This window comes from Armigeres subalbatus, chromosome 2 (genome assembly GCF_024139115.2).
Source record: "Armigeres subalbatus isolate Guangzhou_Male chromosome 2, GZ_Asu_2, whole genome shotgun sequence".
Classification (NCBI taxonomy): Eukaryota; Metazoa; Arthropoda; class Insecta; order Diptera; family Culicidae; genus Armigeres; species Armigeres subalbatus.
The window spans coordinates 84309724-84334071 of record NC_085140.1 but is presented as its reverse complement, the minus strand read 5'-3'; the positions used below and the strand labels follow the sequence as shown (position 1 = coordinate 84334071).

Below are 24348 nucleotides of genomic sequence, written 5' to 3'. Positions count from 1 at the left end.
GAAAACTTTTGGGGCTTTTTAAAACGCGTGTTTTGCTATAAGAACATCGTCTGTATCTTCTTCTGTTGTCGAGTTATATCGATTTATTTGAAAAAACATGTTTTTGGTAAAATTGGTGAAACTTGAGATAAAAAATAACATATCCCCAATTTTTTTTACATAATAAAGAATATTAATTTCTCTTTCAGATGCCGTGTGAATATATGTTTTTGGTCTGCCCTAACCGGAGATATCGACTTATGAAGAAAATGTAATTTTGACAGAAAAACGATTATAACTTTTGATTGGAGAAAGATATTGAGCATATTTACACATCAAAAGTTGCATTTTTTTGAGCTCTAAAAATCATCTGAAGTCGGCCTTTTCGAGAAATCTAAAACAAAAAAAAAGTAGATAAAAAATACTGTTTTTTTTTTAGGGACACCCTAATTTAAGTAGGTAAAATTGCTCTAAATCAGCCAACTTAAGAGCTACAGAAAAAGTTTTTTTAGCCAAATGTATTAGAATAAGCTGCACTACAGCTTTGTAGAACATATGTCAGTATTCCGAGAAGTAAAAAAAATATTTTCTAATTTTTTTTTATATGATGGGCCACCCTATTTTTTGGTAGAACCATAATGATGGCCTTACTATTTCAAACAATTTTGTAGAACAACAGTTTTTTCTGAAAAATACAGTTTTGGCGTAAAATGCATCTTTCCGCGTAAATCTGTATCCTGGACCATAGTGCGTTGGCCATGCTAAGCTATCCGTTCTAATTATTTTAGACTGAGTAAGCCAACGTTAAAACACTTATTCTACCAGCCTTCTACAATTATGAAGAATTTTCTGTGCGAATTTCAAAAAATACTCAACAGGAACGGATTTCCTGCTGAATTTCCAAACAATTTTGTTTGGGAATTCCAGAGAGCTTCTGTTGGCAATTCCACAGAATTCTCGAAACTTCAAAGTAGTTCCCTTGGAAAATCCGAAAATTATTTCCAAACGAATATTTTGGAAAAACTTAAAGAATTTTCTGAAGAAGTTCATCAGATTTTTTATTCGAAATTCGAAAGATTACTCCGTTAATGTCTTGAAAACAACTCGAAAAAAAGGAAAAAAAATCTTAAAGAAACGTAATAAAAAATCGCCACGCCGATTCACGCCGCCGCCGCCGGCTAAAATGACTTTCAGTTTGACGCACACCTCTACTCTGCCTTTCAATGGAGTGGATTGATTGCATAAATATTCATCAGCATGCCAATTTTATTGATAGGTAATTGTTACTGGTTTCTCTATTCGAGAACTAAGCAAGTTTGAATTACATTTCGATTAGAGATGGGCATTAAGATCCGGAACCGTTAAAATGATCCGGATCTTTGATGTGAGCGAATGATTCGTAGCTCACTTTTTAAAAGATCCGGTTCACCAGATCAGCAAATTATCGGACCATTTGTAAGAAAATGACAAAATGAAAAGTTTTTTGTAGTATTCCATATGTTATATATGCTTGTGAGCAAGAGAAGGATGAAATTATTATTTGTACGTATGTACGGGTCAATAGTGTGAGCCTGAATGACAATCATTTCACTAAATTGCTTTCTCTTTACATTTTGTTCCCAAGATCCGATCCGTATGAAAGATCCGGATCATTTGACTGAATGATCCAGATCTGATCCGTTCAACGAAGTGATCCGTTTTTCCCATTTCTAATTTCGATAGTTTTTATATAATTTGGAAGCAACTGCTGCAAGCTTGCCGCGCTTGTATCCACTTGGTAAGGGCATATCGTTCTGCCTACAATGGGACGTTTTGACCAGTGAAACATATTTTTGAAAAACGTTACATTTTTAAAGATGGAAGCAATTTTATATCATATTAACCACTGAGAAAAGTTATTTTGTTGCCCAACTGAGTGTTCCAGTGCAAGTTTTGCGGACAGTATGCTAGCGTCGCTCCAGAATGTTGAGCAAACAAACATTGAAAGTTACATCAAAACTGTAACTTTTTGTATTTTGCTATTATTTTCATTATGTAATACAAAAATACTTCCACATTCACATAGTATGATGGTTTTACAAATTTTCAAGACAAAATTTTCAAAACGACTTATCTGCTTTGGTAAACAAAGATTGAAACGTCGATTTGACGAATCTGATAGCACTCTTACGCAAACCAACACCATCAATAGGTAGCTGAAGGTTTTGAAAATTTTGTCTTGATTTACAGGTACCAACTGATTTTGACCCTTCTTTAGTTATAATTCTCTAGAAATCAAAGGGGGGCGTTTTGGCCAATAATATTTAAATTTTGCACGACTGTTTAACGTTAGACTACAAATAATTGTTAGGATTTGAAAATAAATTAATTTCGCCTTTCATCAGACTTAAAAAAAACCTAAATGAACATGCTCATAAAGGAATCAATTCCCCCTGATATGAAGATCAAGTCTCCCGCAAGTTTTGAAAATGCCAAATTTTCTATCTTTTAGAAAAATAGATTTTTTGATAACTTTCATGAAAAAATATTTTTTTCCAATGATGTTTTTGGAAGCATTAAAAAAGCATAAAGTTTTCAAACACTGACCAGCAACCATATTCACCCTTGGAAACATTAAAAAAGCATAAAGTTTTCAAACACTGACCAGCAACCATACTCACCCTGTATAAGTACGCTTGTATAATCATTAGGGTGGCTCAAAAAACACTTTTTCAAATATTTTGATGGGCCGCCCTCTTATTCGGTTCTATTTAATGCCCTGATGCTCTGGACAAAATTTCAGCCAAATCGGTCAACATTTGGGCGGTGCTAAACTCGTTGAAAGTTTATATGGAAAAATGTGTGCAGAAACATCCAAAAACAGTGATTTGCAGTTGGACGGCAGAATTTACGATCAAGAACAATGATGCTCATTCAGTTCTTGTAGAATTAAATACAGAATATTATGCTGAAAACCGCGAGAAGATTAGAGTTTATTAGGCAAAGATATTAGCATTTTACTGGAGTGTTGTAGGGGTGAATTTATTTCTTTTCAAAGGTAAAAAAACGAAATTTGCTCAAACCCCACTTCAGAGAAGTGCTAATAACTTAGCCGGGCAAACTCTAATCTTCTCGCGATTTTCTGCATAACATTCTGTATTAAATTCTTCAAGATCTGAATGAGTATCACAGTTCTTCATCGTAAGTTGTGCCGTCTAACTGCAATTCACTGTTTTTGGATGTTACTGCATACATTTTTCCATATAAACTTCCAACGAGTTTAGCACCGCCCAAACGTTGACCGATTTGGCTGAAATTTTATCCAGAGCATCAGGGCATCAAATAGAACCGAATAAGAGGGCGGCCCATTAAAAAAATTGAAAAAAAAAGTTTTTCCATACTAATTTGAGCCATCCTAATAATCATGTAAATAATTCTATCGCCTGCTCATCACTTGCTATTTTATATTTTACCATGAATAAAAGGAAATTTCAAATTCTGGAAAATGGTATATTTTGGCGAATGGTTTTCTGAGGATTTGTATTTTCCGGCAAATGGCTTTTTGGTGATTTTCATTCTGGCGGTTGGTTTTCTGGCAATTGGTTTTTTGGCGATTATCGTACAATCTATACATTAGCTCCATTTAGTGGCGCAGTCGAAAATGATTTAATATATGAGGGTTTGAACGGAATGTTTCTTCTAAAAAAAATTGGCCTTTGGGAGGAGGGTCGGTTTAGTCCTACTGGTCACGAAAAGCATAAATAGTTTTTTATGTAGAACTACATCGGAAACATTCACTATCACGTGGGACGTCCAATTAAACGAAAACGAATTTAACTTCAAATTTCTAAAATCATTCGATTCTAGCGCTTAGCTCTGAAAAGAATCAATGACTGAGAAACCAGAACTGATCTTCCATTCATTTTTCACCTTTTTAGCAAGACAGATGTATACCTGCATATGTAGATAAGCTTATTGCAATCATTGGTCCATTAACAAACAATGGGTTGGATAACCGCGACGTGGTTCTGGTGTCGGATCAGTTACCACTCGCGCGCTCCCAGAAACATTGAACCTTTTTCCAACACTTGATCAAAGCCGTGCACAGTGGCGGTGTAGGTGAGGAGTTCAACATTTCTGACGATAGTGCTGCACAACTGCGAGGACGAACTGAAACAGAAAGCCGACAAAAAACTGATTACTTTTGGGGGGAATGAATTGAAAACCCACGGACATGATGGTCAAATCCCTGTGCAGTGTGCAGGAGGTTCTTATCTCAGACACTATGTTTCCAACGGGCGGACAAAGGGCACCGAATACACCGTGATATTGATATATTATGTCCTATTCTACGTCAAGGGCATAAAAAACCTTACATCCAGATAAATTTTAAAATATGTCTTGTGCAGTAGAGGCTAGGTGTTGGAAATTATTGATTTAATTATCGATACTTTACAAAATAGCACAAACATGTAACCGTTTGGTTACAAATCGTGGATTTTTGTTTTGTTTATACAGTCAATCGCAAAATTGAGCATGCACCTTGGATTAGATGAATGTATTAACGATTTCAAAGGCAATCGAATGTTTATCAAATTTTCTTTTGATGTATTTCAATAGTGTTTTTCATTCTGTTTTCAATAAGGGTATAAATAATTTGAAACTTTGTTCCGATGTATAGTTATTTGAAAATTATCGCAAAAAAAGACACATAAGATGTCGCAAAATTGAGCATACACCGAATGTTTTTGTATGAAATCTCTTCCTATGAACATTATAAATGTAATTCAATGTTCTTTTTCCATGACAAGGCTTGAAATATTAAATATCCTCTACTGTGACATTCATTGCAGTTCTCGAGCAGTTCTTGCTCTAATTTCAAACAATTTCATTCAAAAGCACTAGATGTTTGCTCAATTTTGCGACATCTTATAGGCCTTCACAAGAATTTTCAAATAACTACAAGTCGGAACATAATCTCAAACTTTTTATACCCTTATTGAGAACAAAATGAAAAACACTATTTAAATACTTCACCGAAAAAAATCAACAATCCAAAAAATATATACTATTTAAATACATAAGAAGAAAATTTGAGAAAAAATAATTATCATTTTGCGATTGACTGTTTGTTCTCGAAACCTTCACGTTTATCGTGCAATAATAGTAGATGCGACCATAGAAGCGTTAGCCAAAATTCGTCTTTCCAAATCAAGTGTCTGCTATGAAAAAAATGTTGGGGTTGTATACAAGACACGACCGCTCGACGTAAACTTCATAAAACCAAATATAGTACACTGAACCAGTTATTCCTCTCTATATAGAAGAGAAGGAACCATCCCACCGAAACCACTTCCCAGCTTTAGCAGCATCTTCCACTCTGTGAGAGAGTAGGGATCCCACTGTCTAGCAGCTGGGCAACCCCATTCATACACCCCAGTTGAATAATTGATAATACCCTAAAAGTACAATTACCAAAGATTGGAACGTGCTGTATAGGGGATGCATGATATATGAAAGAACTAAAATTTTCAATAGTCGAGTCAAGTACGAGACACTGAAGACGGCCTTACTGTTGAGGTCGAAATACGTATCTGTCAGGATACAATTAAGTGGTGGAATTCAATGGGATTGTTTAAACTCGTCTTATGACAGGTGAATAGTTTGGCGTTGATAATCAAAAGTTTCAACACTACTGGCAAATTTGTAGAGAGTTTGCGAATCGATTGATATATAAATCTTTAAAATCCATTGAAGGATAAACGTTGTAACTATTACTGTAATAAATCAAGACAAAATTTTCAAAACGACTTATCTGCTTTTGTAAACAAAGATTCAAACGACGATTTGACGAATCTGATAGCTCTCCTACGCAAATCAACAACATTAACAGGTAGCGGAAACCTTCACCTACCTATTGATGGTGTTGGTTTGCGTGGGAGAGCTATCAGATTCGTCAAATCGTCGTTCGAATCTTTGTTTACAAAAGCAGATAAGTCGTTTTGAAAATTTTGTCTTGAAATCTTACATGATTTCGTGACGGTTTCCAATTTTGAAATATTCATTTTACACCCTGTATCCGAGTCTTCCCCTTAGACGTAGTTTAGGTCAAAACTGTGAGCGACCCTCCCCCTTTCCTAGAAGGTTGAACATTGAAAAAAAATGTTCAGGACCTCACGAGTTGACCCGCAAAGCTGTCACCTAATCCCTCAATAATACTGTCGTCCTTCATCGGACGATTCCTCAGGCCGCCGGCATTAATCACCAAGGAAGAACTCCCTACTCGGCCGTCCAAAATGACTAAGCCATGATCGGCCGACCACCACGCACATAAATAGATCTAAAGAGGAAAAGTGAAAGGTTCCCGGTGTTGTTAGTTTTTGAGTCGCTTGTATCTAGAGGAGTAATATTCCCTATTTTTTTATTTTATTTTTTTTTAATAGTCAGAAACCCTATCCCTCAACCTATATGGAACCTTGTAAGCATTTTTTTAGAATTGATGTCTTCAGAACTTGTCATGCCATCATGCCTATAAGACAAGTCTATAAGATTAACAAGCCCAACACACCGCTTTTCCTCAGTCACTTTACTGATCATAGCAGGCATTTGGTGATCTGTCAAATCGGTTTTGTTCGGGTTAAGCGTTCGCTCAATTCTTCTTTTTCTTATTGGCATTACATCCCCCACTGGGACTTTGCCGCCTCGCTCCTTAGTGTTCATTCAGAACTTCCACAGTTATTAATCGCGAGGTTTTTAAGCTAAGTTACCATTTCTGCATTCGTATATTATGATTCTAACACGATGATACTTTTATGCCCAGGGAAGTCGAGACAATTTCCAAACCGAAAATTGTCTAGACCGGCACCGGGAATCGAACCCAGCCATCCTCAGCATGGTCTTGCTGTATAGCCGCGCATCTTACCGCTAGGCTAAGGAGGGCCAGCTCACTACCACCCCTATGTCTTGATTTGCCTAAAACGGTGTAAACCACAGATGTCGTTAGTGTTTGCCCGACGATGTATCAGTATCAGTTGATGTAATGTACCATGAGTTGTTTCTGTTGGTCTGTGACAAAGTCTAATAGAAAATAAAAACAAACAGGAACAAACTGATCATTATCTATCAGATCAAACTTTATCTCGCTAAGCATTTTCCTATCGGCACAAAAAGTTTAAAGTACTTTTTTAAAATCTACCCCTCCCTTCCTCCTCGCAAAGTACACGAATGTGGTCCCATTGGAAAATCATCATTCAATGACCTAAAAACACTCTCATGGTCTGCTCCCATGGAATGCACAACACAACGTGTCATTTAAAAATGAACTAAATAGTTTAGGGTAGACTATGATCTAGAAGAAATTATTATAGAGAAAGCCGTAGAAAAACATTCCCTGGCTGCAGAATAAAATGTCATGTCCAAATTGCACTTAACTTTTCTATTACGATGAGCCATAAATTCCATACTTGTTAATAAAGTGTTACTGTATCCGGGTAGAATATTTGAAACCCAAGACAAGATTTGATACCAATGTACCCTTTTTGAAGGCACACTAAGATGTTGTGCTCATATAAAATCTGCTCCCGGAGTCAACTTTGCATCATTGCGGATTGGTTTGTGAGCTGCTCTGGACAAGTCCCAATAATTTTGTCTAATTGTACATTGTAAAAAAATTGCCCCAAGATGCATATTTTGTTAGTGTTCGGTTCAATTTTGGTAATATGGTAATTATTCTAATCGAGCCATCTCTTTTAACCCAACATTTTCTTCCGACAGATCACATTCCAGGGCGTTCAATCGCAAGAGGTCGGAACTGTTTGCAAAGATCAACGTTTGTTCTACTGCTATAACTCCACACACTTCCAACTTTGCACTGTTAATAATTTTAACGTAGCTGAAACATTCCAAACGGTAACCTATCCATGTCCAAATGGTACACGTTGTGATAACGCCGACCGCTACGAATGCAGCGTTCAAGACACTTTCGAAGGTATAGTCGCATATGCAATCGATGCCCCCGATTCCAACAACACAGCGACGCCAAAGTTCACCTGCACCGAGGAGGGCCTCTTCGCGGACAAAACCGATTGCCGCAGCTTCTTCGCCTGTGTAAAACAGGGCGACGGGTTCACCGTGACACACAACGGTTGCCGCTATGGTGCAGCTTTCGATCCGGCATTGCAACGGTGCACCAATGATCAGACCGCCTGCTATACGGACTTCAAGTGTACGGAACCTGGAAAATTCGCGGATCCTGCGAATCCAAGTTACTACTATTGGTGTCTGTCGGACGGCGTCGGGTATACAATTTATCACATGGAATGTGAAAACGGTCAGAAGTTTGACGTCACATTGGAGGATTGCAAATGATTCCCGGAATATTGACTTGTAGAAAAATTGAGCATCCATACTAGGTAATTTGTTATCCTACAAATTGCAAGTGTGCGAATAAATAAATAGAACAATTTATAAATTCGAAAAAATTGAACAGTAGTATGAATATACGCTGAATAAAATTTAAGTAAAGTTTACAAAAGTCTGTTATCTAAGTTGTAAGTTAAATTTTAAATTTAAAAAGTCTTTTTGCTAATACGACACGAAACAAACTGACCATATAAGCTGTCGTAAGTACTGTAGAGTAGCACAATGAGGCTTCAAGCTTGCTGAGTCTATTTTGTCGCAGTCGCTTGAATTATGTTGTTCCAAACGGTACAAAGAATTTTTCCAATCTTGTCGAAGAGTGGCTGCTAAACCCCATTAAAAATCTGTGGGATCCTTGAACCGAAAGCTCGTGATCACATGATACAGAATTAAAACCAATTGAAAAAGCTTATTCATGAAAAAATCAGAAGACAGAAGATCTTGCCGAAAACACCCCAAAAAAACTGGCAAAATCAATAGAAAGGCATCCTCAGAACATACGAAGGGTTAATAAATTTGGATTCCACAATTTTTTGAACATGAGACCGCATTGTGCTTTCGTGCTGTGCGGTTCTATTTTCTCTTTGCTGAAGGAAGTTTTTAATACCCGAAGCTATTTTAATTTCAACAGTGCTTCTCAGCGCTATTTGTACCTACTGATACCATTACGATCTTTGCTTGGACCCGTGCCTTCGTGCCAAGCGATGGTAATCCTGCAAGGACACCTTTCTGCAAAAAAAAACCTCTTAGAAGGTTACGTCTCACATAGTCGCCAATCTAGTCGGAATTAAGTTGATTTTTAAAAAATGGCTTTTCCGTAGTGTAAAAATATGTAAAAAAAAAGAGCTGAATAGTGTGGGACCTGCTATCTGTATACACTTTTTTATTTGCAATGATATTTTGACAGCTACGCTCTTCGAAACTTTACGATTTTAACTAACATTTTTATTTTTGCGGCTTGCTGTTTTCATAGCATCAAATTAATTATTTCGGTGTTCATTCTGTATAACCTTAATTCACATTATTACCACGGATGATGATTATGGTGGTAATATAGTAGTCAGAGCCGTAGCGTGGACTCCCGGCGCCCTTGGCGAAATCTCCTTTGGGCGCCCCTCTCGTATTAAGGAAAAATGTGCAATATTTCACAATCCAATAACATTTTGAATCTCACCTTAAAGTTTTATAAATTTTTATTAACGAGATTTTCTTCACTATGTTGGCTCATTTTGTAGAACAATAAGAATAAAAAGTTTAGTGGATTGAAGATGTTTCATATAACAAGCAATATATTAGGCGGTATGTCCCTGGAAAGTTTTTAAATTTTGTGACCTTTTACACTAATTTGCATAATATGGTAAGAACTTGGTAGAGTCGTGGACAATTCTGGATCCTCGTATGAAATCTGTTGGAACATCCAGGCTGCAAGATCATTAAAATTGCTGAAAGTTATTTACTTACAGCTCATAGTGTCCTAACGGCTGTTTCTTGCTCTTAGTGGAAGGAACTGGCGTACTTGAAAATAAATAGCAGAGAAAAGAGATTTGAAAATCATGACAAATCATATACTAATGACCAATGGTTGGAACAAGAAAATCCAACTCTGAAGTGGATCGATCGATGATCGAAATCGCTATCGGATTTAGGAACAAGAAATGGATGGATATATTTTTGTTGTTTGTCCCTTGAAAAAGCCACAATCCCCGTGTTGAAACGGGTAAATAAAAAAACGCATTGTAATAATTGCAAGACTAATTAGCCGTTCAATAAATATAATTTGAACGCATAATTTGAACGCACGCTTACTCACTTCCCACTCATGCACTCACTTACTCACTTATTCATTTGCTCACTCACCTAATCAGTCACTCACGGCTTCACACGCTTACTTCCTCACTAATTGATTAACTAGTCCTTTCACTAACTCACTCAATCCCTCATTATTATTATTCATTAAATTTTTCTTACTCTCAAGCTTTCCTTATTATCTGATTAACTCTTCATTCACTGACTTTGAAATTTGGTGACATATCAGTTGCAGTATCCTAAGTGAAACATGTGTGCTGCTAGGGTTACTCACTCACTCATTAACTTACTCGCTCACTTACTGACTCACTCATTTACTCATTCACTCACTTACTCGTAATTACTTGCCCATTCATTCACTTACTCACTCTCTCATTTACTCACTCGCTCACTTACTCACTCATTCATTTACTCACTTACTCACTAAAGCAGTCACTCATTCTCTCATACGATTACATATCTTCATTTATTGGTTTATCGCGTTAGTTTACTCATTTATTCATACTCTAATGAACGATAATCTTCCATCCAAATGTTCGTTTACTCACTTACTCACTTACTCACTCACTTAGTCACTCAATTACTCACTTACTCATTCACCCACAAACTTGGGAAATCTGCACCCTTATCAACTAGCATTATGATCGGATTCTACATACAGTCGTAATATGTATTATATGGTGCACTGGTCGCAATTTGTTTTTGGTAGTTTTTGACACTTGGCAGTGTTGGCACTAATAAAGCTTTACGCTTATCGCTCGAAAAAATCTACAAAAAAATCAAGGAAAAATTAGAAGAAATTGAAAAAGTCGTGGAATTTGAGGTGATTGAAAAATGGATGAAAATCAACCGTGTAAAAAGCGAGCTCGGTGTATATGAAGGTCAAGTTATCTTTAAAACTGTTTTTATATCACAATAACCAAAAAAAATTAAGTGGTTTCAACAAATAAAATAGTTTATTCCGGCTAGAATGGCAAAATACTTCTATGGCGTCTCCACGCTCAGCAATAAGTAGAGGCCTGAATAAGAGAAACGCGGATAGGTATGTGCCGCCATTCGAACTGTCAAAAAACAGCAGCCAATCGAGCAGGAGACCTGTCAAGCAGCCAAAATGTTGGCTCAAATACTGAAAATGGCCAAATTCGACTTTATGCCATTTTTAAATAAACAAAATTGAATGTATTTTACATTAGTTTGCAATAATATATGCAAGTCATTTATAGATTATGAATTGAAATCCCATTGTTTATTGGATTCTATTATTATGTGATGTGGACTCATAAAATAGCGGATTGTGAGATTTTATCTACATAAACCATTTTTTCCTTTTCATCTGTTGTTCTTTGATGAAGAAGATTGAATGCAGTGTTGGCAGATTCATATTTTCTATCCGCGTTTCTCTTATTCATGCCTCTAGCAATAATTATTAATAAAAACAAAAGGAAGGGTGAGTCTCTGAGCTCATCCCTTCGTTCTAAGAAACAAGGTTTCAAGACCGTCCTGTTAAACCACGGAAAAAGTAGAAGGAAGTTGGAGACTTTAGATATTCCTTCTAACTCTAACAATATATCATTCTTCTCCCATCGAACTGAGCAATCAATTCGATTTGATTCATCTGTTGCCGAGTTTTCTGGCCTTCGGAATGAGATTTAGAGTAACCCTCAGGGGATCAAGGTTTCATTTCAGATTGCCAGGAAGGGTGACTGCCGCGTTTTACCGGGATCGTTTGCCGATCGCAAACATCTTCAGTATTTAACTTTGAAAGGATGCTTTCGACTGTTGTGCTCAATTTTGTTTGACTATTATCGGCTCTTTCAGTCTTATAAGACTGAAAGAGCCGATAATAGTCAAACAAAATTCAGTATTTAACTGAGAAACGGCATAAATTCTTCTGATGATACATCACTGGATGAGATTAAAATTGAAATTTCTCAATTACTTAGATTTTCGACAGTCCAAGTAATTAAGATGAAAAAGGAATCTTGCTCTGGTACTTCCCAGAGAGGTATTTCTCAAGAATTTCATTTAGTTCATTTTAACAAAAGTGAACTAAATAATATGAAAAGTTTGGAAAAGGCCTGTATTATGTCCCATGTCCGTGTTACATGGGAACATTTCCGTAGGCCTGGGGGAATTTCCAAAACCCCACTCAGTGCCATAAGTGCCAAAAGTGGGGTCACATGGATGCTAAATGCATGATATGTAGTGGAACATCTCACGCCAATGGCGCCTGTCCTGTGAGAGAAGATTCCAATAAATTTAAAAGTGCCAATTGTGGGGACAATCATAAATCCAATTTCAAGTTTTAAATTCCCGTGCAAAATTGATGACGGGAAATTCCAATAGGATCCCAGATTCGACGGGTAAACATATTTCAAACGCTCAAAATCTGCAATCATTTGCCGGTCGAGCAATTCATACCCACCACAATCAACGAACAAATTTTGCTCCTACCTCTCACCGAGTAACGAGCAGTTCGTCGAATTCTAATTTTTCAAACACGCCTACCTATGCAAGCATCGCTGCAGGCAGGCGAAATTTCATTTCTGAAAATTTACCGACGATGAATGATTTTCATACCCATTCTTCAACGGAAAATAAAGTTCGTTCTGACGACTCAGGTGGCATGTCTGTTTCCGAATTTTATTTTCTAAATGAGCAATTGCATCACATAATTGATGCAATGTTCAAAGCAAATACCAAAACTGAAGCTGTTCAGGTTGGCATCAAATTTATTCAAAAAATTGTTATCTAACTTCGTTTTAATGGATCCAAATAATTCTTTGAAAATTTTAAATTGGAATTCCCGTTCTTTGAAGGATAAGGAAGATGAATTATTCAACTTCCTATCAGTTCATAATGTGCACATTGCCATTATAACTGAAGCATATTTAAAACGAGGACTCTTCATCAAAAGAGATCCAAATTATTTTATTTACCGAAATCATCGTCTAGACAGCGCCTGTTGTGGGGTCGCCATTGTCATTAATAGACGTATGAAACATAAATTATATTTTCCGTTTGAAACCAAAGTTTTCGTAACATTGGGAGTTTCAGTTGAAACAAATTTTGGACAATTCTCTTTTATTGCTGCCTGCTTTCCTTTCCAGTGCAATGGGCAGCAAAGGAATTTGTTGAGAGCTGATCTTCAAATTCTAACTCGCAACAAATCCAAATTTTTCATAATTGGTTACTTTAATGTCAAACAACGTTCATGGAATAGTGCTTAAAGCAATTCTAACGGTAGAATTTTATTTAAAGATTGTTCTGCGGGATATTATACTATTCAATATCCCAATGGCCCAACTTGTTTTTCATCCACTCGTAATCCTTCTACAATTGTTTTAGTTTTAACGGATTCAAGTCAGCTGTGTGGCCAATTGGTAACTCATGCTGACTTTGACTCTGATCACCTTCCTGTGACGTTTGAAATCTCACAAGAAGCCATTAGCAGTCCAATCAGCACTACTTTTAATTATCATAGAGCTGATTGGGATTTATATAAAACGTATATCGATAGGTTGATGTTGATATTCCCCTCGATACCAAAAGTGATATTGATAATGCTCTCGTATCTTTGACAAATATAATTGTCGAAGCCAGAGGCATTGCAATTCCTAAATGTGAAATTAAATTCAACTCCATTATTATTGACGCCGATATTCAGCTTCTAATCCGCCTAAAAAATATGAGGCGAAGGCAATACCAAAGAACTCGCGATCCCGCGTTGAAAGTTATTTGACGAGATTTGCAAAATGAAATTAAAAAACTTTTCGCTATTCTGAGAAATATCAACTTGAGAATAATGTCTCGAAGTTGGATCCCAGTTCGAAACCCTTTTGGAAATTAACGAAATTTCTTTAAAAAAAACTCAAAAGCCAATTCCTGCGCTTTAAGAGGTTTCGCCTCTAACAAATGGCGAAAAGGCTCAAAAACTTGCTCAGCAGTTCGAGAGTGCCAATAATTTTAGTCTAGGTCTCACTAGTCCAATAGAGGATCAGGTTACACGGAGCTTCAAAGACATTCTCAATCAAGAGAATAGTTTTGACTCTTCGTTGGGAACTAAATTGGATGAAGTGAGATCTATTACTAGAAAATTTAAAAATATGAAAGCACCGGGTGATGATGGTATTTTCTACATACTTATCAAAAAACTTCCTGAGAGCTCTTTATCCTTTTTAGTTAATTTATTTAACAAATGTTTTCAATTGGCATACTTTCCAGATAAATGGAAAAACGCCAAAGTTGTTCCAATTTTGAAGCTGGACAAAAATCCAGCTGAGGCTTATAGTTATCGCCCAATCAGTTTGCTTTCTTCAATAAGCAAACTGTTTGAAAAGATTATTTTAAATAGAATGATGGTTCATATTAATGACAATTCTGTGATTGCTGAGCAATTTGGTTTTCGCCATGGGCATTCAACCACCCATCAGTTATTAAGAGTTACGAATTTAATTCGGCTCAACAAATCTGAAGGATATTCGACTGGAGTTGCTCTTCTTGATATAGAGAAAGCATTTGACAGTGTTTGGCATAAAGGTTTGATTGTAAAATTGATGAATTTTAATTTTCCTCTGCACATTATTAAACTGATCCAAAATTATTTATCAGATCGCTACTATCAGAATTCAAAATCTGATAGATTACCTGTAAGAGCTGGTGTTCCCCAAGGCAGCATACTAGGGCCCATATTGTATAACACTTTTACTTCTGACTTACCTGATTTACCACCAGGATGTCAAAAATCTTTGTTTGCAGATGAGACGGGCCTCTCAGCCAAAGGGCGAAGCCTTCGTGTCATTTGTAGTAGATTGCAAAAAAAGTTTGGATATTTTCTCCACTTACTTGTGAAAATGGAAAATTTCTCCGAATGCTTCCAAAACTCAGCTTATAATTTTCCCACATAAGCCGAGAGCTTCTTATTTGAAACCTTTTAGCAGACATATTGTCACTATGAATGGGATTCCAATTAATTGGTCTAGCGAAGCTAAATATCTAGGACTTCTGCTAGATCAAAAATTAACTTTTAAAAATCACATTGAAGGCCTTTAAGCCAAATGTAACAAATATATTAAGTGTCTATATCCACTTATAAACAGAAAATCAAAACTGTGTCTTAAGAACAAACTTTTCATTTACAAACAAATGTTTAGACCAGCCATGCTGTATGCTGTGCCAATATGGACTAGTCGCTGCAATACCAGGAAGAAGGCACTTCAGAGGATTCAAAATACAATTTTGAAAATGATTCTGAAATCTGAAGCCTCCGTGGTATAGTACCAATGAACTTCATAGAATTTCTAGTATTGAGACATTACAGAAAATGACCAACAAAATAATTTCAAATTTTAGACAAAAATCTTTGCAATCTTCTATTGCAACGATTAACTCCTTGTACCCTTAGTATAAATCAGGTTAAGTTTAGTTAAAGTTGAAAACATTGTAATTCCTACATGGTTCAATTCAACCAGAGGAAAAATCCAAACTGCCAGAGGCAATTGAAATGTATTAATTATAACCAAAAATGTAACATAGCAAATAAAGATGATAGTGTTAATAAAACACGGAACACCTAGTCTAAGGGATTAGGCATTAGATAAATGGCAAATAAAATCGGTAAAAAAATGTTGAAGGGCCTAAAGGTAAAGGTCAACCATTTGCTATGTACAAAACTGTAAAACAGAGAAATGAAAATAAATGGATTTTAAGTTGAAAAAAAAACTAGCATGACTACCGTTAAATCAATCATTGCGTAGAAATCTTTCATCTGGATTTTCATTTTCATTGAATTGTAAAAACTTTCATTCGTTTGAAATTAAAATTTATTTCATTCTATCCTTTTTATATCTACAAAAACCTTTACTATCGTACCTGCCAGCGGGTTTTTCCCCTCTGTTGCCTAATAGGGGAACTAGGTTTAAAATGCGCCAGTCAGCTAATACGAGCCATTGCATTTTCTGGGTTAATAGGCTAAATTAAGTTACAAAACCAATAACAGCTGGCGCCTAAACATGTTTTTAGATCAACAAATTAAAAATAATAGTCAAAACATTTATATTAAAATTTTTAAAAATAAATTTGTTTTTTTCCGCTTTTTGATAAAATTTAAGCTTCCGTTCCCTTAAGGATTTTCCACTAGATAAAAACATTTTTTCAATAATCTTTGCACATGTCTGGAAAAACAAATTAGTAAAGATTGTGCCAAGTTAGTAAAAAGTTAACTTTACTACATTTTTCATAGAAAAACACACATTTTGTTAAAAACTCTGCATGCTGGATAAAACGCGCCCATCTAATGTGCTTGACTATGGATGTCATAGTTTGAGAAGGGCGTGTGCCGATAATAATTTATTTTTAAAATATTATCAATTAAAAAGTAAAAAAGTAAAAATTGAAAAGTGATAAAATAAAAGTGAAAAGTGATGAGTGAGAAGTTATGAGTGATGAGAAGTGAGAAGTGAGAAACAACAAGTGAGAAGTAGGAATTCAGAATTCGACTAAAAAGCCCTAAACAGTTTTATAATCAATCGTGAATTGTAAGCTGGATTTGGGATATGAGAACTGAGGAGTGAGGTGGGAGAAGCAAGAAAAAATAATGAGAATTGAGAAGTGAGAAGCGAAAGGCAAGCAGTAAAAAGTGCGAAATAAGATGTGATCAGTGAAAAACGAGAAGCAAGTAGTAGAAGGGGAGAAGTAGTAAGCGAGATACTTTGTGTGAGAAATGAGCAAAAAAGCATGAAGATGAATATGACAATTGATAAATGGGATGTGAGAAGTGAGAAACGAGACGTGAGAGGTGCAAGGTACAAGGAGTGAAATTGTAGAATAGAGAAAAAAAAGCAAGAATAGATGCGAGTTTTTCAGCATAGATTTTTGGGCATCCAATAAATCCTTTTGGATGTGTAGATGTAGAATATTCTAAGTCAACGGCAGAGGTTTTCGGTCATCCAAGAAATCCATGGAGTTAGGTCCTCAGATCTACAAGCGTAACTAAAGATCAATCGGACTGTTTCAAATGTGGTACATGTCCTTTTGGATGGTTAGAATAGCATGAGCCATCGTAATAGCTTTTGGGTCATTCAAGTAAAACGAGGAGTTGGGCCCTAAGATCTACACCCGTCACTTCAAGATTTATCGGACTATTTTAAATCTAGTACTGCAAAACCTCTTTTTGCGCTTAAAACGGGGGAGCGTAAATTGAATCAGAGCGTAAAAAGAGAGAGCGTTATTTCGAATTTAGAGCGTAAAAAGAGGGAGCGTTATTTGTGATGTTGAGCGTAAAAAGAGGGAGCGCTATTTGGAATTTTGAGCGTAAAAAAAGTTTGCAATCTTTAAGGTAAGCAAAGTTTGATATTTAACACACTTTTAGTCTTAAGATGTGTCTTTTACCTATTTCAGTATTAGGGTCGTCCAAATTGTTTTCATTATCATGGTCGTCCCATTGTTTGAGGGCTGACGCCTTAAGATGTTCTTGGTACGCCAAGAAATCAAGAAGTCATAAGTGGTAAAGATCCTTGATGACGCACAGTAAGACGTTTATTATCATTTTCAAGGCTTTAAAGGCTTTTCGAGAACCTCCTGGAGCTTGGACCTTTCAGTACATTCAAAGTTAATTGCCTATATGCCGGGTATTAAGCCACCCGGAGTGGAAATTAATTACTATGTCTGAAACTTGATTATGCATATGTACAACATGTGATAGATTTAGTTCGGAAAAGGTATTGGAGGGTAACCGCCCCTTCGGTGGGGTTTGATCCCACGACCCCTGGGGTCGTGGGATCAAACCCCACCGAAGGGGCGGTTACCCTCCAATACCTTTTCCGAACTAAATCTATCACATGTTGTACATATGCATAATCTTGGACCTTTGTTTTGTGATACATTGGATAGAATGCAACCATTGCATATGTTCATTGTTATCTAAGAAATCTCTGGACCAGGCATTAAGATCTACACGCGAAACCAGAGCTCTTTCGGCTTGTTTAAATCGTGGTTCCACCTTCTTTGTGGTACATACAATAGAATGCGTTAATTGCATAGGTTCACGGTGATCCAAGAAAACTCTGAAAAAGGCCTTAAGATCTACACGCGTAACCAGAGATCTTTCGTCTTGTTTTAAAAGTGGTACAACCCCTTTGTGGTACATAGAATGGAATGCGTCCATTGCATAGGTTCATGGTCATCCAAGAAAATCCTGGAATAGGCCTTAAGAGCTACACGCGTAACCAGATCTCTTTCGGCTTGTTTCAAAAATGGTACAACTCCTTTGTGGTACATATAATAGAATGCGTCCGTTGCATAGGTTCACGGTGATCCAAGAAAACTATGGAATACGCCTTAAGATCTACATGCGTAACCAGAGCTCTTTCAGCTTGTTCTAAAAGTGGTACAACCCCTTTGTGGTCCATAGGATAGAATGCGTCCATTGCATAGGTTCACGGTGATCCAAGAAAACTCTGGAATATGCCTTAAGATCTACACGCGTAACCAGAGACCTTTCGACTTGTTTCAAAAGTGGTACAACCCCTTTGTGGCACATAGAATAGAATGCGTCCATTGCATAGGTTCATGGTCATCCAAGAAAACCCTGGAATAGGCCTTAAGATCTACACGCGTAACCAGAGCTCTTTCGGCTTGTTTCAAAAGTGGTACAACTCCTTTGTGGTACATAGAATGAATGCGTCCATTGCATAGGTTCACGGTGATCCAGGAAAACTCTGGAATAGACCCTAAGATCTACTCGCGTAACCAGAACTCTTTCGGCTTGCTTCAAAATTGGTACAACCCCTTTGTGGTACATCGAATGGAATGCGTCCATTGCATAGGTTCATAGTCATCCAATAAAACTCCGGAATAGGCCTTACGATCTGAATGCGTAACCAGAGATCTTTCAGCTTGTTTCAAAAGTGGTACAACCCTTTTGTGGTACATAGAATAGAATGCGTCCATTGCATAGGTTCACGGTGATTCAAGAAAACTCTGGAATACGCCTTAAGATCTACATGCGTAACCAGAGACCTTTCGACTTGTTTTAAAAGTGGTACAACCCCTTTGTGGTACAAATAATAGATTGCGTCCATTGCATAGGTTCACGTTGATCCAGGATAACTCTGGAATAGACCCTAAGATCTACACGCGTAACCAGAGCTCTTTCGGCTTGTTTCAAAATTGGTACAACCCCTTTGTGGCACATAGAATGGAATGCGTCCATTGCATAGGTTCATAGTCATCCAAGAAAACTTTGGAATACACCTTAAGATCTACACGCGTAACCAGAGACCTTTTGACTTGTTTCAAAAGTGGTACCACCCTTTTGTGGTACAAATAATAGAATGCGTCCATTGCATAGGTTCATGGTCATCCGAGAAAACCCTGGAATAGGCCTTAGGATCTACACGCGTAACCAGAGCACTTTCGGCTTGTTTCAAAAGTGGTACAACTCCTTTGTGGTACATAGAATGAATGCGTCCATTTCATAGGTTCACGGTGATCCAAGAAAACTCTGGAATAGACCCTAAGATCTACACGCGTAACCAGAGCTCTTTCGACTTGTTTCAAAATTGGTACAACCCCTTTGAGGTACATAGAATAGAATGCGTCCATTGCATAGGTTCATAGTCACCCAAGAAAACTTTGGAATAGGCCTTGAGATCTACACGCGTAACCAGAGATCTTTCGACTTGTTTCAAAAGTGGTACAACCACTTTGTGGTACATAGAATGGAATGCGTCCATTGCATAGGTTCATAGTCTCCCAAAAAACTCTGGAATAGACTTTAAGATCTACACGCGTAACCAGAGATCTTCCGACTTGTTCAATAACTTGTTCAATAACTGCCTCCGTTTCGGAAGGTGATCCACAGACCTTGACTCTATGGAGTTTAAAGACTACCTGGAGCCCACGACAACAACAAGAACTACTTGGAATACTAACATTTACCAAGAAGGGGTTACACAACTTGTTTATTTTTCAATAAATAACAATAAATAACTGCCTCCGTTACGGAGGTTGATCCACAGGCCTTGACTCAATGGAGTTCGTAAACTACCTGGCGCCAATGAGTAAAACAAAAACTACTTGGAGTACAAACATATACCAAAAAGGGGTCACACAACTTGTTTATTCTTCAATAGCTGCCTCCATTACGGAGGTTGACCCATGGACCTTGATTCTATGGAGTTCGTAGACTACCTGAAGCCCACGACAACATCAAGAACTACTTGGAATACAAACATATACCAATAAGGTGTCGCACAACTTGTTTATTTTTCAATAACTGCCTCCATTACGGAGGTTGATCCACAGGGCTTGACTCTATGGAGTTCGTAGACTACCTGGCACCAATGACAACAACAAAAACTAGTTGGAGTACAAACATATACCAAAAAGGGGTCACACAACTTGTTTATTCTCCAATAGCTGCCTCCATTACGGAGGTTGATCTACAGGGCTTGACTCTATGGAGTTCGTAGACTACCTGGAGCCCACGACAACAACAAAAACTACTTGGAATACAATTATAAACCAAGAAGGGGTCTCACAACTTGTTTATTCTCCAATAGCTGCCTCCATTTCGGAGGTTGATCTTCAAACCTTGGCTCTATGGAGTTCGTACACTACCTGGAGCACACGACAACAACTCGGAATACAAACATATACTAACAAGGAGTCACACAACTTGTTTATTTTCCAATAGCTGCCTCCATTACGGAGGTTGATCCACGGATCTTGAAACTATGGAGTTCGTAGACTACCTGGAGCCCACGACAACAACAAGAACTACTTGGAATACAAACATATTCTAACTAGGGGTCACACAACTTGTTTATTTTTCAATAACTGCCTCCATTACGGAGATTGATCCACTGGACTTGACTCTATGGAGTTCGTCGACTACCTGGCACTAATGACAACAACAAGAACTACTTGGAATACAAACATATACCTAGAAGGGGTCACACAACTTGTTTATTCTCCAATAGCTGCCTCCATTACGGAGGTTGATCAACATACCTTGACTCTATGGAGCTCGTAGACTACCTGGAGCCCACGACAACAACAAGAGCTCCTTGGAATACTAACATATACCATGGAGGTGTCACACAACTTGGTTATTTTTCAATAACTGCCTCCATTATGTAGGTTGATCCCCAGGCCTTGAATCTATAGTGGTCGTAGACTACCTGGCTTCAGTGACAACATCAAGAACTACTTGGAATACAAACATATACCAAGAAGGGGTCACACAACTTGTTTATTCTTCAATATCTGCCTCCAATACAAAGGTTAATCAACAGACTACCTACAACCCATGGCAACAGGAAATACCACTTCGCATCCAAGTAATCTTTGGTTCCGCCTGTAGACCGAAAGGCCTATTCCAGGGATTTCTTGGATGATCAAGAACCTATGCTGGGTACACATTCTATTCTATGTGTCATAAAGGGCATGTGCCATGTTTAAAACCGTCCGATCGATTTTTTGTTGCTTCTATAGTCTTTATAGCCTTAATCTAGAGATTTCTTGGACTATCAAGAACCTATGATGTGAACACGTTCTATTCCACGTATCACAAAGGGCATATATCACATTCGAAGCAGTCCGTTAGATCGTTGATTACTCATGTAGACCGTAAGATCTCACTTCTTGGAAGTGTGATACATGTACCATGCACAGAAAATCGTGATTTGGCTCCGTAATGCACAAGGTCACATGCGCCCACCAAATAAATTAAAGGATAAACATATCTTGTATGCACACATCAACTAGTTACACGAAAATTTAGCAAAAAAAATTAATTTACATTTCATTGCAGTGGAAACGAGAATAGGACTTTTCATAAATTGATACTTGATTCTTCTGTCAGTTCACTGCTGTTTGTTTACATTTTTAGGCTGGCGCGTTTTAGCCTCGGGGTGGCGCGTTTCAACCCGCATGGTTTGAAATTGCACGAAAATGCAGCGCTTCAAAATAAAATCGTTTTTCGGAATATAATTGGTTTTCGTCCAAATTTTTATTCCGTATCATAGATGGTAAGTTAAATTAGTGGTTAACACATTGGAAGTACATAATTTCGACCATTATCATCGTCAAATTCGAAGATTTGCTTAGGGGCGCATATTGAACGTCTCTCCCTAATACTGCCTTTGGATCAAATCTCCGCCCATGTACCAAGCTAGACCAGCAGCTTGGGATTTGGGTGAGTTACCCCCCAGAACTGAACAGCTCTTGTAGTCTTATAAATCGAATATCCTCAGAAGTACTAATGAATTTGTAAATGTAAAAATTGTGTTCGAATGCCAGATTATAATTAACCAAAATTAAAACTGTCCATTGCCTCGTTTACGTTGGGAATTTATGCCATTGCTCATGGAAATAACGGATATAATCTGTAGGATCGAGTCATCTCATAAATTAAACAGGATCTGCAAATGGCCTTGAGGCTTCCTTTGTCCAAAGTGGCAAACTTTTAAACATTCTTGTTTGCCTGAATGGCCATTATTGCCGCCTTTGTCTCACCGTATCTCGTCTGATGAAATGGTAAGAATGCAGTATAGGTACCTGGCAACGAATGTCTCACCGCTGGATGGTTCTCAGACAGTCTAAACAGGTTTTAGTTCTATTCAAACAAGAAAGTGAAAAGCAAGACGGCTACGGATGACGCCACCTTCGGAATCAGGATCAAATTCAACCTTGAAGGCTTACCAGATATCATGCCACTGCTACACCCTGTATAACTAATGATGAATTAATAAGAAGCAGATCGATGATTTAAGACGCGCGAGACATGCACGGGAAATTTGCGCCGACTTGTTCCTATAGAGCAAGCTATAAATGATCAGACACTTGATCATTTGAATACCTCCATGATGCTTCTCAAATGGATGATGCGTCACGTCGGGTGCAATCTGCAACACATTGCCGAGTGCAACGTTCACAGCAAATGGGGCCCTGGCACGCGGTACCTTATAAGGAGAGCAGTTGGGTCTTTGGATGGACAAAATGCAAATGCAAGCATGTTTTGTACAGAGCCGTACTCGGCCTGGGGAGAACGCATTCTGTTTGAAAACAAACGGATAGCCGGTCAGCCAGCAGCAGCGGTCAGTTACACAGCGATCGAGTGGCACGTCATGTTCACTGGAATTGAACACAGAAGGCAATGGCGATAGGCGATGGATTGGATCTGGATGGTGAGGTCCACAGTGTTTGTGTTTTGACTACAGCATCATAGGCGAGACTTGGTTCGAGCAACAACGAGGCGCGAAATAGAGTGACGCGTCGTCATATTGGCCATCAAGCTGTCGCAAACACATCAGCCGTCGACGTCGATAGCCCGGCGATCGATTTGAGTAATGGCAAAAATTAACACAACTTGAGAGGAACATTAGGCGCTAATAATAGCGAAGATGATTGTCATAAGCCCAAGAATGGGTATCTAATGAGGGCAATTTGCAATTTGTCCTTTGCTGCGCTGTACGTTGACCGATTGGCGTCTTATTGGCGCCTTCGCGAAGTGACCTCCGCTCAATCGATTCCTGTTTTGAACGCATCAAAGCGGGGATTTACTTCTTTCTACGAGAACTGATTTCAGTTAAATAGTGGTCTAATGACGCGATGATATGCTAGATAAGATCCAATTCACTGTATTCCATGATTGAAAGCTATTCATCAACGAAGTGAATTATTTATTGAATTCAAATTTTCACTTTTCCCGGTACCTGTCACAGATCAGGCACGGACGCCATTCTACAAAGCGTTAGACAGCGGACGTGAAGGCGCAGACAATGATATCCACAAATCAAACAGATTGTGGAGTTCGTGGAAAAGTTGATTATTTCTTCCACACGGGTGCGCGCGATGAATAGTCAATTTGTGTATAAAACAACACCGACAGTATCAACATATTCATAAACACAATTCAAAGAGGCACCAACGTTTCAGCGCGCCCCGTCATCATCTGGAGGCAACTCGTGATGCTAAGACATGGCGGGAGGTGGGCTTCGATAGAATTTTTCTTTGAACATTCCAGCGCAGGGCTTTTCAATTTGTGCTTCTATTCTGTGTGCGTTTGTTGGAAGCCGCACGTGTCCAACGTGGGCTCTCATTATTGGCTCCTGTAGCGCATATTAATGAAACGCGATTCTCCACGCTTTCTCGAACCGACGT

The 24348-nt window shown here is 37.8% G+C and overlaps 2 protein-coding genes across 2 annotated transcripts in view; one reads left to right on the top strand and one right to left on the bottom strand.

The window, feature by feature from the left end:
• LOC134209656 (breast cancer anti-estrogen resistance protein 1) overlaps positions 1–24348 on the bottom strand; it is a 461209-nt gene that overhangs the window by 374488 nt on the left and 62373 nt on the right. The gene's annotated exons all lie outside the window — the stretch shown is intronic.
• On the top strand, positions 7569–8432 carry LOC134214648 (uncharacterized). The gene is made up of 2 exons (XM_062693970.1): positions 7569–7671; positions 7732–8432. The coding sequence occupies exons 1-2, from the start codon at positions 7639–7641 to the stop codon at positions 8323–8325; spliced, it is 627 nt and encodes a 208-aa protein (XP_062549954.1). The 5' UTR covers positions 7569–7638; the 3' UTR covers positions 8326–8432.